The 13805-nt window shown below is 41.7% G+C and overlaps 1 protein-coding gene across 2 annotated transcripts in view; it reads left to right on the top strand.

Annotated features, from left to right (window-relative positions):
• WDR70 (WD repeat domain 70) overlaps positions 1-7575 on the top strand; it is a 208137-nt gene extending 200562 nt beyond the window's left edge. For both annotated transcript variants that reach the window (XM_080933536.1, XM_080933535.1), the window contains exon 18: positions 7427-7575. In XM_080933536.1, the coding sequence (XP_080789662.1) occupies positions 7427-7514 (88 nt within the window). In that variant the 3' untranslated portion in view covers positions 7515-7575. The remainder of the gene's footprint in view (positions 1-7426) is intronic.
• Positions 7576-13805: the final 6230 nt, after the last annotated feature.

The raw sequence follows: 13805 nt of genomic DNA, 5'->3' as shown, positions 1-13805 counted from the left end.
GCGTGCAGAGCAGATAGTGCCTTCATCACCACGCCTCCCAGCCTGCCCTATTCTCTCCTGTGGCTGTCTAGACTATGACTTTTCCAAGCCTGCTTCATAATTAATATATTTCTTGGGCAGTCATCCACCCATGTTTTCAAGCTTACTTAAATAGAATTAATGGAAGCTGACGGTGTTCCTTACCTACCTGCTGTTTTCATTGTAAGTGGATTCTTTTTAGTTAAACAAACACGCTGGCTGTGAAGGAGGCGCCGCCATGTTGCCATCTAGTGAGAAACTCGTCGCTCTCTCGGTTATACACCTTTCTGCCGCATTTTCTTCCTGCTCATTCCTTGCACCCACTCTTGCTGCCTCATATTTGTTGCCTGCTAAGTAAGTTGAAGGCATTGCCTGTCTGTGGCATGCAGTGTGCTAGCTGGGATCCTTCGTTCACCTGCTGCAGGATACTGCTTACTGCCAAGTGGCAAAGTGTGTGAGGGAAGCTAATATTTAAAAGGATCTTTTTGTAAAGGTCACTGTAACTGAGAACGTGTGTCTGGTTGTTTTTCTCCGCTGCAATTGACTTCTGTCAGTGATTAGTGAAGGTTTATTTACTATATCTCGCTTGAACAGGGGGAAGCAGGTCATCAGACATACATTCCATAGTCTTCCTGGTACACACAGCATATGCTCACCTATATTCTCCAGTGCACTAATGATGCCTGAACACTTTACACGACTCACTGAGGATCTGGACTCCAGTTCGACACTAGCAATGTAATAGCCATGGAAGTTTTCAAACACAGCAGGATTACAGAGGGCTCTTGTTCAGCCGCACTTGGGCAGATTCAGTTACAGTTTCTTGTTCAAAGATGCTGCTGGAGGGAGGGAAGGGAGCTGGCTGGGGAAGGGGCAGGATGTAGATCCAGATGCTATTAGCTTACACATCAGACAGGGATGGTGTGTGCGGAGCCAGGGTGACAGCTCTGTGATGAGCTGCCATTCTTGCTAGTTCAGTCACTTTAGCTTCACTGTGCATATCTTTTGAAATATAAGGTGTGTAGATGTGTGTGTTGTATATTATTAAAATATCATTTTCACTATAAAGAGTCCATTTAAAGTTATATTGAGTTTACAAGTCATATTGAGAGCAGTCATTGTGGGCAAAAGAGAGAAAAGCATCCTTTTCCCCCCTTACACTAAATATGTTTAAATATTAGCTGATTGTCACTATCTGCCATGTTCCTGTATTGAGGACAGTATTTCTTAGACTAGTTTTGTGACCTGCCTATCTTGTAGGCAGCTGGGGAGGTATTGGAGGGACTGAAAAGTGAATCTCCGTGTCCATTCCAGACTAATAGACGCTGTGAGATTCTGCCTGAGAATCTACATTTCTAAGAAATGTAACCAATATAAGTAATGATTTTGTATACTAATACTTGGAAATAATACAAAGTAATTACTTTTGAATCATAAATTATTTCTCTTTAAGAAACTTCATGCTTAAAGACCAGACAACTTCATTTATAAAAGATTCATAGCAAATCATTTCCATAGAAAAGGAATCTCCCCAGGATTTGAAAACATAGCTTGTTGCGGTGTTGTATTTAACACATGGATTCCTTTACTCAGTGTATTTATTATTCCTAGGACTTCTGAAAAGCTGTCAGTCATATGAGGTGAGGAACCCTGCTGTCTCACATAAGTTTTGTGAACAGTGATGGCAGTCCTTTTGTACTAACACTGATGGGCTTGTTAAAGAGCTTAGTATGGTTTATCACAATAATCCTCAGAACACACAAGGTAAGCAGTATTACTGTCCCCACCTTGTAGATGCGGAACGGAAAATGTGAACTTGACCAGTGCCCCACAGGTAGCAGGTGGCAGACTTAGGACTGAGTACAGTCTGCCTTCTACGCTTTGTGGTTGTTTTTCCTCATGGGCAGCTAATAGTTGTCATTGGGATGCTGAGATGTCTGTGTGGGCTGGCATGGCTTAGTGGAGGGAACCCTAGACTAAGAGAAGTCCTGAGTGTACTTCGGCTCTGCTGCAGCCTGCTAAGGGCAGGGCTTGCCGTCCTGAGGAGGTTCACCTTATCCACACAGTAGGAGAACAGGGCTCCACCCGTACCTGTGTGTGCATTAGATGTGTACCTGAGACGTTAGAAAGTGCTCTCGGGAGGCCTGGCCTGCCTCTGCTTGTTATTTTCAGGTCTCAGCATTCTTTCTTCTTACCACTTGATAGTAAAGGAGCCAATGGTGATCGTACAGGACTCTCTGGGCTTGTCCTGCGTTCTTGTACCCACGTTTCACACTTGTCCTTTTTCTAGTCAGTGAACTCTCAGACATAGCGTGCTGCACTCTATGAGTTCAAGAAGTGTTTATTTCCCAAAATGTTATGTCTTCATTTCCTGAAGAAAATTCTTTTTTGGGGGCTGGGGGGTGGGGTGGGGGGTTAGATAGTTACAGACAGAAGCAGCCATTTCAAGCTGAATCTTTTGGTCAAGCCTTTTATTTAATCGCAATAATTCTGCAATTGTGATGATTGGGTCAGAGTTCAACCAGGCTGTATTCATGCTCACAGGGTTAACAAGTGTGTCAGATTGTTGAGTCATGGCTATTACTGGCTTTGGCTTTGAGGTTTTTGTTCATAATAAACAATGGGCCCCGAGCCAAGAAATCTTGTGGTTTATACTCACACCGTCATGATTAAATGTTACAAGTGATTTCCCCTCATATTCTTCCGATCACCCAGGAGCTTGCTTTCTGCTTCGTAGGTGAATCACATCAGAAGCACACCCGTAATTAGAGGGACTGTGACCCGTGGACTTTCCATTGCAGCCGAAAACACTGTGATGACTTCACTCTGCTTTGAGTGTTAGAAGGAGTTGCGGTGACATAGGGTAGAGCTTAGTCAGAAGAAAATAGAAGTCCCCCTGACACTTTCAGTCTCTGACACAGACAGTGCACCCTACATGCCCTTTAGAAAATTGCAGTGGTTGGGGACGGACCTTTGCTCTCACTGGCTGCTCTTTCCTTGGGTTCCTGTCATCCTGCTGGAGTATACACTTGCCGTGACTCACATTGTACAAATAATCTGAAGAATTTCTTTTAAAGTACCAACGGCAGGGGTAGAGTCAGTGTGATGTGAAGGCAGGAAGGAAGGCTATTCTGGGGGAAAGAGAGCAGAAGGAGCCGGATCACAGGGCAGGAGACGACTGAGAATGAAGTATGATGACACGCTGTAGATGCGTCAGGGAAAGCCTGCGTTTACTAACTCCCAACAAGAACGTCAGCCAACCCAGGAACACTGGGGGCAGGAGGAATAATCTGAAAAACACATAAAAGTAACCTCATACTGCCTGAGCAGCCCATATATAAAAATACAGAAACATATACATGCACATAACAAGAACTAATGAGAAAAGAGACCATACATTTCAAAGAGAACAAGGAAGGGTATATTGGAGGGCTTGAAGGGAAGAAAGGCGCATGCTGTAATTATATTATAATTTCAAAATTAAGTGATACAAAAGTTTTAGGCTAATTTTTTTCCCAGAAATCAGCACAAAGAGTCACCAAATTATAACTTAGATTTGGTGGATATTTGCATATTACCTTCACAAAATTATATTTCCTTGTAAGAAATGCAGGAAACCTGACAGAGCAAGACAAGAAGCAAACGCATTTCTTTGATTAGTCTGTTTAGTAGTTGACAGCAGTCATTATATTGAAATCTAATTGTCCTTGATAATCCAGCGAGCTGTTACCAAACTTAATCAGATGAAAAACTCTTACTCAAAAGGAAGATGCAAGTTTCACATCAGCTTTCTATATGTTACTTTTTAGATTAACACACCAAAAGGGCTAATATTAGCCAATAGAAGAACAGATATGGGTGAGGTTGGTTTGAATTAAGTACCTACCAAACAAGTTCTCCTTTGAAACTGTGGTATCATCATGAAGCTGTGGGATTTACACTGTTCTCGTTTCTTTTAAGCCATTCTCTTTATCTTCTCTTAGTTAGGGTGAGAGAGGTGACTCTGTCATGAGGCTGTAAGTTCAACTGGCTATTAATAATTAGAGAATAAGGGGCTGCAAAGATGGCTCAGAGGTTAAGAACATCGGTTGCTCGGAGGACCCGGGATCAATTTCTACAAGTCATATGGTGGCTCAAAACCACTTATAACCCTAGTTCCAGGGCATCCAATGTCTTCGCCTGGCATCTGCAGATACCAGGCATGCATATAGTGTACAGTCACACATACAGGGAAAACACCCATGCACATACACACACACACACACACATACATACATACATACATACATACATACATACATTCATACATACATACATACATACATCTTTTTAAAATGAACAAATGTGAGATAGGAAATCGTGGGCAGTATAAATGCTTTCTTGAAGAACATCTCTCTTGAGCTTTGTGTAATGAATGTATATAGCTCTGATTTGCTGCTGTGTTTTTATTGTCCGTGTGGTTTGGCTTGCCACACTTTCTCATAGACATGCAGGATGGAGACTACGATCAGTTTACTAATTCCACTTCTTTAAGCAGCTCAGAAAGAATCCACACTTAGCCGACTTAAGGATGCATTGCTGCTCTTTGTTTCCTCCTGGCTCCAAAAGCAGGGGTTTCTAGACCAGCTTTAAATTTCAAATGCATTAATTAATACATCATCCATCTGCATGTCCACATTGCTCTTCCTTGTTGTCGTTGACTTATTTGTATAGTGCTTTCGTGTGCCAAGGGCAAATTAGGCCATTCCCTAGAGAAGAAACCTGCCCATTCTATTCTTGACTTTGTGATTGCCCAATCGTCTCTGTTCTTCATTGTCTTGGTCAAGTAGTGACTTTAAAGGAAAAAAAAAAACTGTTTAAAACACCCCAAGATATACCTGAATTGAATTGTTGAGATCATTCTCATGAGTGGAGTTAAACTTTTTAGAAAAATAACTTGTAGAAATGAACTCTAAGGCACATGTTGCCCTGAAGAGAGAGCCGTGCTTGCCTTGCTGCGTTCCTGCAAAGCATATTCATTAGTTGATAGATGTTCCGTGAGCAAGCTGGGGAAAAAATTTAAGAACCTTGTCTTTATATAAAATCCAAAGAGCTCTTTCTTATTAAAGGTTCTAAGCTATTCTTTTAGAATTTGATTTGGGGGCAAGATGGGTTGTTAGTGAGCTGGGCTTTCACACGCTTCACTCTCCAGATTAAAGGCCACTCTTGAGCCCGAGAGTAAAGGCCAGTGAGCTTGACCATCTTCATCTCTAGCTTCTCCACATGAGAAATATCTCGTCCGAGTTGGAGCCAATCACACCTCCTCTGAAGGAGACACAGTCCTATGCCTCCACCCCATTGCAGAGTCCCACTGTAGAGCAGGATGGAGGGTTTTGGATATGTCCACTGTGGTCCGCCAACCAGTGAGGGAAATGGAGGGCTTTAGAGTAAGTACTTGGAGCACTTTCTAGCATTTTGATACATTAGTTGAATCTATCAAAATATTTAAAAACTAGTTTATTATTTGACAACATCTTATGTATACATAATGCATTTTGGTTATCTTCATCCCCGTTACCTCTCTTCTCCAGTTCCCCCGAACCCTTTTTCCAACAAATCCCTTCCTATGTTTATATGTATGAGTGTCTGTGCACACGTGCGTGTGTGTGCAGATATATGTTTGGAGGCTAGAATATATTGTGCCCTGTTCTATCACTTTCTGCCTTGTTACCCTGACACAGAGTCTGGCATTGAACCTGGACCTCAGCTAATGGCCAGCAATCCCAGCCATCCTCCTGTGCCTGCACCCAGGCACTTGAGTTATAGCATCTGCATAATCGTGTCCCGCTTGTACATGGTGCTGAGGATTTGAACTCAGGTCTCATGTTTTTGCTGCAAGCAGTTTTACCCATGGACATCTTCTCAGCGTCCAGTGCCAAGTTTCATGTTATATATCCCATCATCCCTTGGCTCTGAGCCTTCTCGTATGTTTTGCTCTGTTTTGATTATGTTCACTCATCAACTTTGTTGAGACAGTTTCTATTGTGTACAAATGTCTCAAGTTTGGACAGAAGCGTACACTTGTGTAACCGATATTTCAGTCTCTGTCTCCTGCTTCTTTACACCATGACTCTGCCTGTCGTTTTTCTGGGCCCTACGAGGTTAACCACCTGTCTTCTACAAGTACTTTTGGAAGTAAGCCCTTCAGTGAAGCAGCTCTAGGTGTTCTCTCTGGGATCTGCCATAGCAGTTTCATTTAATATGTCTCCGCGACATCATTGCTACGTCTCAGTCCTTAAGTCTCCGTTTCAGTTGACACTCATGACCTGGTGTTTTGTGAAATATAGCCAGATAGCCTTAGAAGCTCACACCCCACCCCCTTAGAAGTTAAATATTTATTTCAAAGGCCCTTTTAAGCTTATACATTTGTTCAGGGGGCAGCGTCTTTGCTAGAAGGTAACATAGCAAACACCCAATTGCTTGGCTGTGACACATTTGAAAGCTCATGGTCCTGCTTTCTAGTAACTGGGGTCTATGGAAGTCCACAGCTATCTTTTGAAATATTAGACCTGTAGCCTGTGTGTAGATGCCATAACAGTATCTTGAAGTAATAAGGAGTTGAACGAATTGGATGGGTCTGAGGAAAGCTTTTGCTCTAGATAGCTCTAGAGACGGAAGTAACTTGAGGCCAGGAGGACTGCGTTATGGCCACTTGACGTTTTCTTGGGCTTGTCTTTTTGGAATGGGAATACCATGGAGCTAGGTATGTTTGCAGAGCACTGGAGACCCTCACAAGGCTTGCTTAATGACTGCTGAGGTGTTCAGCTGTGGCAGCACTGTGTTCAGTGATATGTCCTAAATGCTTGGCATGTCTATGCATTGGTCTGGGGAGAGGAATCAGTTGGTGCCCATTTGTTTTACTTTAAAGTCTTTACTGGTATGAGTCACTGCATGTTTGTTATTATTTGAAACTTGCCAGGTAAGAAAACTGTGAGCTCAAATTCTCCCATTTGCACCCCAGTCACGTGGACTACCGAAGTCTAAGTCTGGGTAGGTGTAAGTGAATACCATGTAGGTCTTGTGTGGTGACCATATGGCATATCCTTCCAAGTGGTCACACTTTGCCTCAGTTGGCAACGGAGGGTGTGGTACATGAGGGTCCACTGGACTGACACATTTCATTTTATTTGCGGGAAGGACAACATACGGTGTCTGCCACAGAGGGAAAACCTTCAAAAAATATTTGGCTCTTTTCCTGAACGTAATTAAATTTTCACTACGCTTTTCTTTTGCCAGAAGTCTAATGATTTATATTTAATAATTAAGATGCAATCAGTTCCCAGACTTGCTTCTGCTTGATCAAAGAGACAACACCGAATACAAGAAAGACCAACTCACGGCTTCCTCTTCTTTGTAACTTTTGTTTTAGAACTCAGCCAAAAACCATGTTTGCCCAAGTGGAGTCTGATGATGAAGAGTCAAAGAATGAACCGGAGTGGAAAAAGCGTAAGATTTGAAGGGTCTCATTTAAGAGCTACTGCGTGAAGCACAGAATAGCACACATTTTTTTTTCACACACACCCCAGCTTATGAAATAAAAATACATTTTTACAAACAGAGTTTGTCCTCTCTGTTATTGAGTTGTTCAAAGATTGATGTCTTCTGCTTTTTCTTACATTTCTTAGCTACAATTATTAGACTATGCTCCATGTAAAAAGAAACAGACTCGGTCTATCAGTAAGTATGTTAGGTATTTTGAGTCTGCTTAATAATCACTGATCTTGTACAGATTCCCACTGAGGGAAGATGTACGACGTGCCGTATGCCCAGCTTGAACTGACCAGGAGCATAATGTGGAAATAGGGAATCACAGCTTGTAGCTCTGTACAGTGTCTGTCACAGAGCTGTTTCCATGACTGTGAATAATTAGATGAGAGCAACCGTGGCTGCTGGGGAAGAGCGTGCATCTGATATTGTCTCCCTGTAGCCTGCGATGCTCAGAGCTAGACAGGCCTGCTTTGAAGTCAGACGACAGTGGGGGCTTTGCCTTGGGGTCTCTCTTCTGGCTTCATGGTGGTAAGACTTACCCCATGGGTTTGTCAAGAGAGCTAAAGGAAATGCTGGTATAGAGACCTGGCATCACACGCAGTATATAGTAAACCTATACTAAATATTTGCTATTTTCAGATGTGATTAGCAATATCATTTTGTCTTACGTTTTTTTGTCAATAGTCGATTAGGAAGGCCTGGAAATGCTTTGAAAGTACAAGGGCTGTATAAGTAAAATTAAGAATCATTCTAAAAGTTGTACTGGTGAATAGAAAATGAAAACAAATGTTGTTAGTTTGTCCAAAGTAATAATGAGTCAATAGAATGAAATTTTGTGGGCTAATTTCCCACACACATGGGTAATTTTTACATGGTAAGTAAGACCCACTAGGCAATTGAGTTTTAATTCTTGTCTTTTATCCTCCTGTTCTTATTTTCTCTAGTGAATTAAGTAATTATAAAATTAATAATAAGCCAAAAATATGCCCCAAAATCTTGGTTCTATGTTCTTCATCTCCTCTTTAAAAAAATCTACTTGAGCAAACTCATACCCGGCTTTTTGTTACTAGTTTCCAAGGGTGGTATGGTCATTCTATAGATAAAGCTTTAGAAACTTCATTCTTGTCCATTTACATTCACTTATGACCCTTCTCTTTGGGACGTAAGCTTGTAATGTCACGTGTGGTAAGAGAAGAGCCAGTGTCAGCTGAATCTGAGGCACAAGTTAAGTCCTACCTTGCCTTCTTAAATCCAGCTGGGCTGGATTCCTACAAAAACTTCATGATGGGTACAATTACTATATCATTTGATGAGCCACATGGGATTCCAGTCAGTCTATACAAGGTCACAGCCATGGAGGACTGTATGAAGACTCGAGGTCTCTCTCTAGAGTAATTAACAAAGCCCCCCCCCCCATTTCCTGTTCCCATGGAGATACACTGTATCTGAGGGCTGGAGAGATGGCTCAGCCTTTAAGGGCTAGGCTCACAACCAAAGATATAAAGATACACTGCATCTGAAATCAATCAGAATTTATGAACTTACTGCATCAAGGATGAAATTTATTAAAGGTTACTGTATACATCATCACTACCACCATACCATGGCCATCATAAATGCCACACCACATTTAGCATATGCATCCAAACATTGCTGTGGTGGTCTTGGGGAGGAATAAACACTTGATCATAGTAGTCTTAGCAGCATCTACTCTGATAATAAGGACAGAGAAAGAGAAACACAAGGAGAATTTTCTTACTACTATTCACAGGTGGGTGAGCCTGTGCTTGAGATTCCGTGTCACTTTGGAGCTGAGCAGAGAATTATTTCTTCTATAGAAGGTTGGCACACATGTAAGGATTTCAGTTTTGAATTTGTCGAGAAAGGACCTTAGAACCAGGACTAAACAAATACTGGTCCTGTCAACACTGTGGACATCACTAACCAACTATACAAGGCTCAGAACTCATTACCTGCCACCGTAAAACCTTAAGTCCCCTACTGTGATTAACTGTGTTAGTGGTTGCTCAAAAGAGGAACTTGGAAGCTGACATCATGATGCTAACTCCCACTTCCTAACTTATTATGTGCCATTTCTGCACATGCTCAGTAAGTCTCTTACATTGCCCTTCTTTACTAAAATGTAGGCCCTCTCTTAGCCTCCAGCAGTGTTCCAGAGTCTCCTTCCCAACTAATCTCTCTTTTTAATCCGGTCCTTTTCTAGTCTATCCAAGATAAACTTCAGAGTTAAACCAAAAATCTGGCTAAATTAAAGCTATTCAAACCCTAAATCTGTCATTTTATTCCTTTGCCAAGAACCTTCCAGAGTCTGTAATTCTAATTCATTTGTGTGGCACAGACAACCAAGATTCAGCCTCTTGTGCCTTCCTTGTGTAGACTTCTGCCAATCTCACATATTTCTGAGGTCCAGCTTCATTCTGTATGGAAGGTATGCCAACCTTCAGCATCCAAATCTTGTCCCTTGTTGCCCTCTCCCTTCCCTGTGTGCTTGGAGAATTTCTGCCTTATTAGAGATGGGAAATTTTCCCTGGGCATAGTTCACCCAAGCAGTCTCTTCCTCTGCTTCCGTGATTGTTCCCATACCTTCCTACTATCACCTCAGTTTATACACAAGCATGGTTTTGTGAGCCATGTGTGTGCGCGCACGTGCAAGTGTGAGTGTGTGTAACTCCAGGAGATCCAGTGTTTCCTTCTGCCCCCTATGAATACCAGGAACACAAATGGGATACAGACATCCATGCATGCAAAACTCTCATACATATCAAATAAAATGGGAAAAAATGGGGAAGCTTGGCTATAACTGAATATGGCCACAATTCATTAACATTCATACCAATATGTCCAGTTAAACATGATCCAGGGGAGGCCCTGGCCTTGAGAAGTTTGCACATACTTTCTTTTGGGACCTCTTTTCAAACAACGAAGTAGCCATGATGTGAGAGAAAAGCTAAGTACTCCAAACTGGGCAGGAAGTAAAGGCTTGCTGACAACTAAGCTCCTTATCTGACAGAACTCCTTTTCTTCTTCTTAAGGAGGATCTTATTATACATCCAAATCTGGCCAGAACCTCATGATCCTGCCTCCTCTGCCTCCCCCAGCTCTGGGATTATAGGTGTGAGCTACCACATCTGGGCTTCTACTCTCTTATAAAACATCATTTGGTTCCTGTTGAGTCATACCAGCTGTGGTCACATAGAGCAGAGATGAGTTGGCCCACATAGACTCCTGACCAAGATGTAAATTAATGATCAAGATAACTGATTATTATCATTTGAAGCTGCTGAGTTGTGAGGGTGTGTTACAGAAACACACAACTGCTCAACTACTCAACATTCAGACCCCAAGTAGCACTCACATTCTAATGAAGCGACTTCAAGTGGTTTACTTGAATGTAGTTTAGAGAGTTATTTTTTCCACTTCTTAAAGCTTAATTACAATAATACTTAGGAATAAAATACTTATTTTCCATACATGTAAAAATTTCAATACTACAAACTTTATATAGCATACATATATACATATACATCCTTTTAGCCCACTATGCATATATGTATCATCTTTACTCCTCATGTTACTTCAAATCTAGATTGATTTTAAAATGGCTATTACAGACAGTGCTGGCTCGGAAGCTCAGGAATATTGTCTCATCTTTGTGAAACACAACCGTTGTAATCTTAGACATTCTTTGCCAATGGATGCCCAACTGTCAAGGAAGAAAATGGTTCTGGGCAGTTGAGCTAGCATTGCACATTGGATAGTATCCTCCTGGAACCCATGTCCACCCAGAACCTTAGAATATGACTTTATTTGGAATACTCTTTTCGGATGGTAAGATGAGATCATACTAGATTAAGGAGGGCCTGCAATCCAAAGGCTAGTGTCCATATAAAAACAGACAGAGCCACATACATAGAGAAAACGACTCTGGGAAAACAAAGGACAGTATGGTGGTGTAGCTATTATAATGCCCAAAGCAGCAACCGCAAGTTAGGAAGAGGCAAAGAGGCAAGAACAAATCCCTCCCTTGAATGGTAAGAGGAATTGTTTCCCTTCCCACACCTAGATTTCTGATTTCTGACCTCCAGAGCTATGAGAGAATAAACTCTGAGAGAATTTCTGTTGTTTTAAGCCATTCCATCTGTGGTAATATTTTAAGCAAGTCCTAGAAAACAAGTACACTTAGCAACAAGATGTGAAGAAAAGCTTCGATCCAGATGAGGCCGCGCAAGGTTTGTATCACCCCACTTCACAAAAGACTCAGAAAAGACCGAATTTAAAACAAAAAACAAACCAAACAACAACAACACCATACAAGAGATGCTTGGTGTTCAACATCAAGATTCAGAATTCTCCCCAGTCTGCTTAAGTGAGGGCTTGGATAATGATCTTCTTAATCTACTAAAGTTTGAAGCAATTTTGTTTTATAGCAACAGACAACTGAGACATTTTCAAGTTTGGGTGATTGTTCTTCCATTCTGAATACCTAGCCACCAGTTTGGTACTTGTTGCTCAGTCTTCTGAGGTGATGAATTAAGAATTTTTCTATGGCAATGTAATTTGATTACTTGATCTCACCTCTGGACTGTTCAATAGGATAGGACAACTTTCATGAATCTTGTGACTTGGATAGGCCTGGTGATTATAACTCAAGGAGGTAATTTTTTCTTTCTATTCTTTTAAGGCAGCAAACATGCTTTCTCCTTCCCTTTCTGCTCCTCACCTTATACAAGCCCCACTAGTTTACCTGGTAATGGTTATCAAGCCCCAATAGCTTCTGCAGTTAATTGTGTCCTTGGGACATGCACAGCTAACATTGTAAACATTTTACTGTTTATAATTCACTTGAAGTATGGGTGCCTGACAACTAGTAGATTCCTCCTCATAGGCTGTCTGACAGAGGTCCTGACCAGATCCCTGGTGCCTCTCCTCAGATCTTTGCCGTCCATTAGCCACAGTGAAAGATGAGCATATGACGCAATTCTGTTGATTACATTAATCACGGTATCCAGAGTAGCCTGGTTGGTATCTTAGGATCCATGTGAAATAGGAAGTCATGAGTGTGGGGCTTATGCTCATCCGCTGTGTCATAAATGTGTGAGGATATGAAAGACAAACGATGGTCATTCAGGTTGTCTGTTGAATGGCCACAGCATTAGCCACCTAGTCAACTTCCAGGATGACTGTTTTATATATTTCTAAAATTTAATTTTGGAGATTGGAGAGATGGCTCAGCTGTTAAAAGCACTAGCTACTTTTTTTCACGGGACCCAGATTTGCTTCCCAGAACCCACATAGTAGCCCACAGCATTCTGCATCTCCAGGTCTAAGGGAGCTAATGCACTCCAATGGTTTCATGGGCACCATAAATGAAAGTGGTGCACAGATCATTCAGATAAAGCACTTATACATTGATGATGATGATTGATTGATTGATTGATTGATAAGGTTTGTGCACCTGTACCTATGGGGTGGAGTATGTGCATATGATCCCAAGTGCCCATGGAAGCCAAAAGTCATTGGATCCCTTTGAGCTGATGTTATATGCAGGCATGAACTGTCTGACATAGGAGCTGGAAACCAAACTAGGGTTTTTTGCAAGAGCAATACATGTTCTCAACCCATGATCCATCTCTCTAGCACCCAGAAGAATATCTTAAAGTTGAATTAAAAGAAAAGGAGAAAGGAAGAAGGAGACACAGGGAGGTTGTCAAATTATAAAGTACTAGTAGTTTCAGCTTTGGGGCTTAAATATTGTTAATGTCTCAGTAAATGTGCATCAAAGTCCTGTTTTGGGACAGGAATCCAAGTCTGTATCAGCCCCATAGCCATGAGGTATTGTGGTGGCCAAGAGGATGCTCTGTCACCAGGGAAGTTTTGATTCAGCATGTTTGAGAGGTTACCATTCAATGACAGTTATCCAGGACTTGACTAAGATTGTCTTGGGTAGGTTCTGGTCTGGTTGATCCAGCTTCTGCAGGAGCCAGTTGGGATCCTGACTCAGTGCCTCTCCGTCTCACTATTGGCCATGTTCATCACCAGAGACTTCATGATGCTGGCTGTGACAACATCTGAAATCTCTCCAAATTTAGAATAATGGGAAAGTTGTCTTCTGCATTTCTCATAGGCTATTTTGATATTGCCTCTGTCTTTTTGCCCTTGTTTTGTTCCCCATTTGAACAAGTGCTGTGCTCTTTTCATGGGGAACTGTTTGGTCCCTTTGACTCTACTGCCTCTTGTTT

Source organism: Micromys minutus (assembly GCF_963924665.1).
Source record: "Micromys minutus genome assembly, chromosome: 20".
Lineage (NCBI taxonomy): Eukaryota > Metazoa > Chordata > Mammalia > Rodentia > Muridae > Micromys > Micromys minutus.
This window is presented reverse-complemented; position numbering and strand designations above follow the sequence as displayed.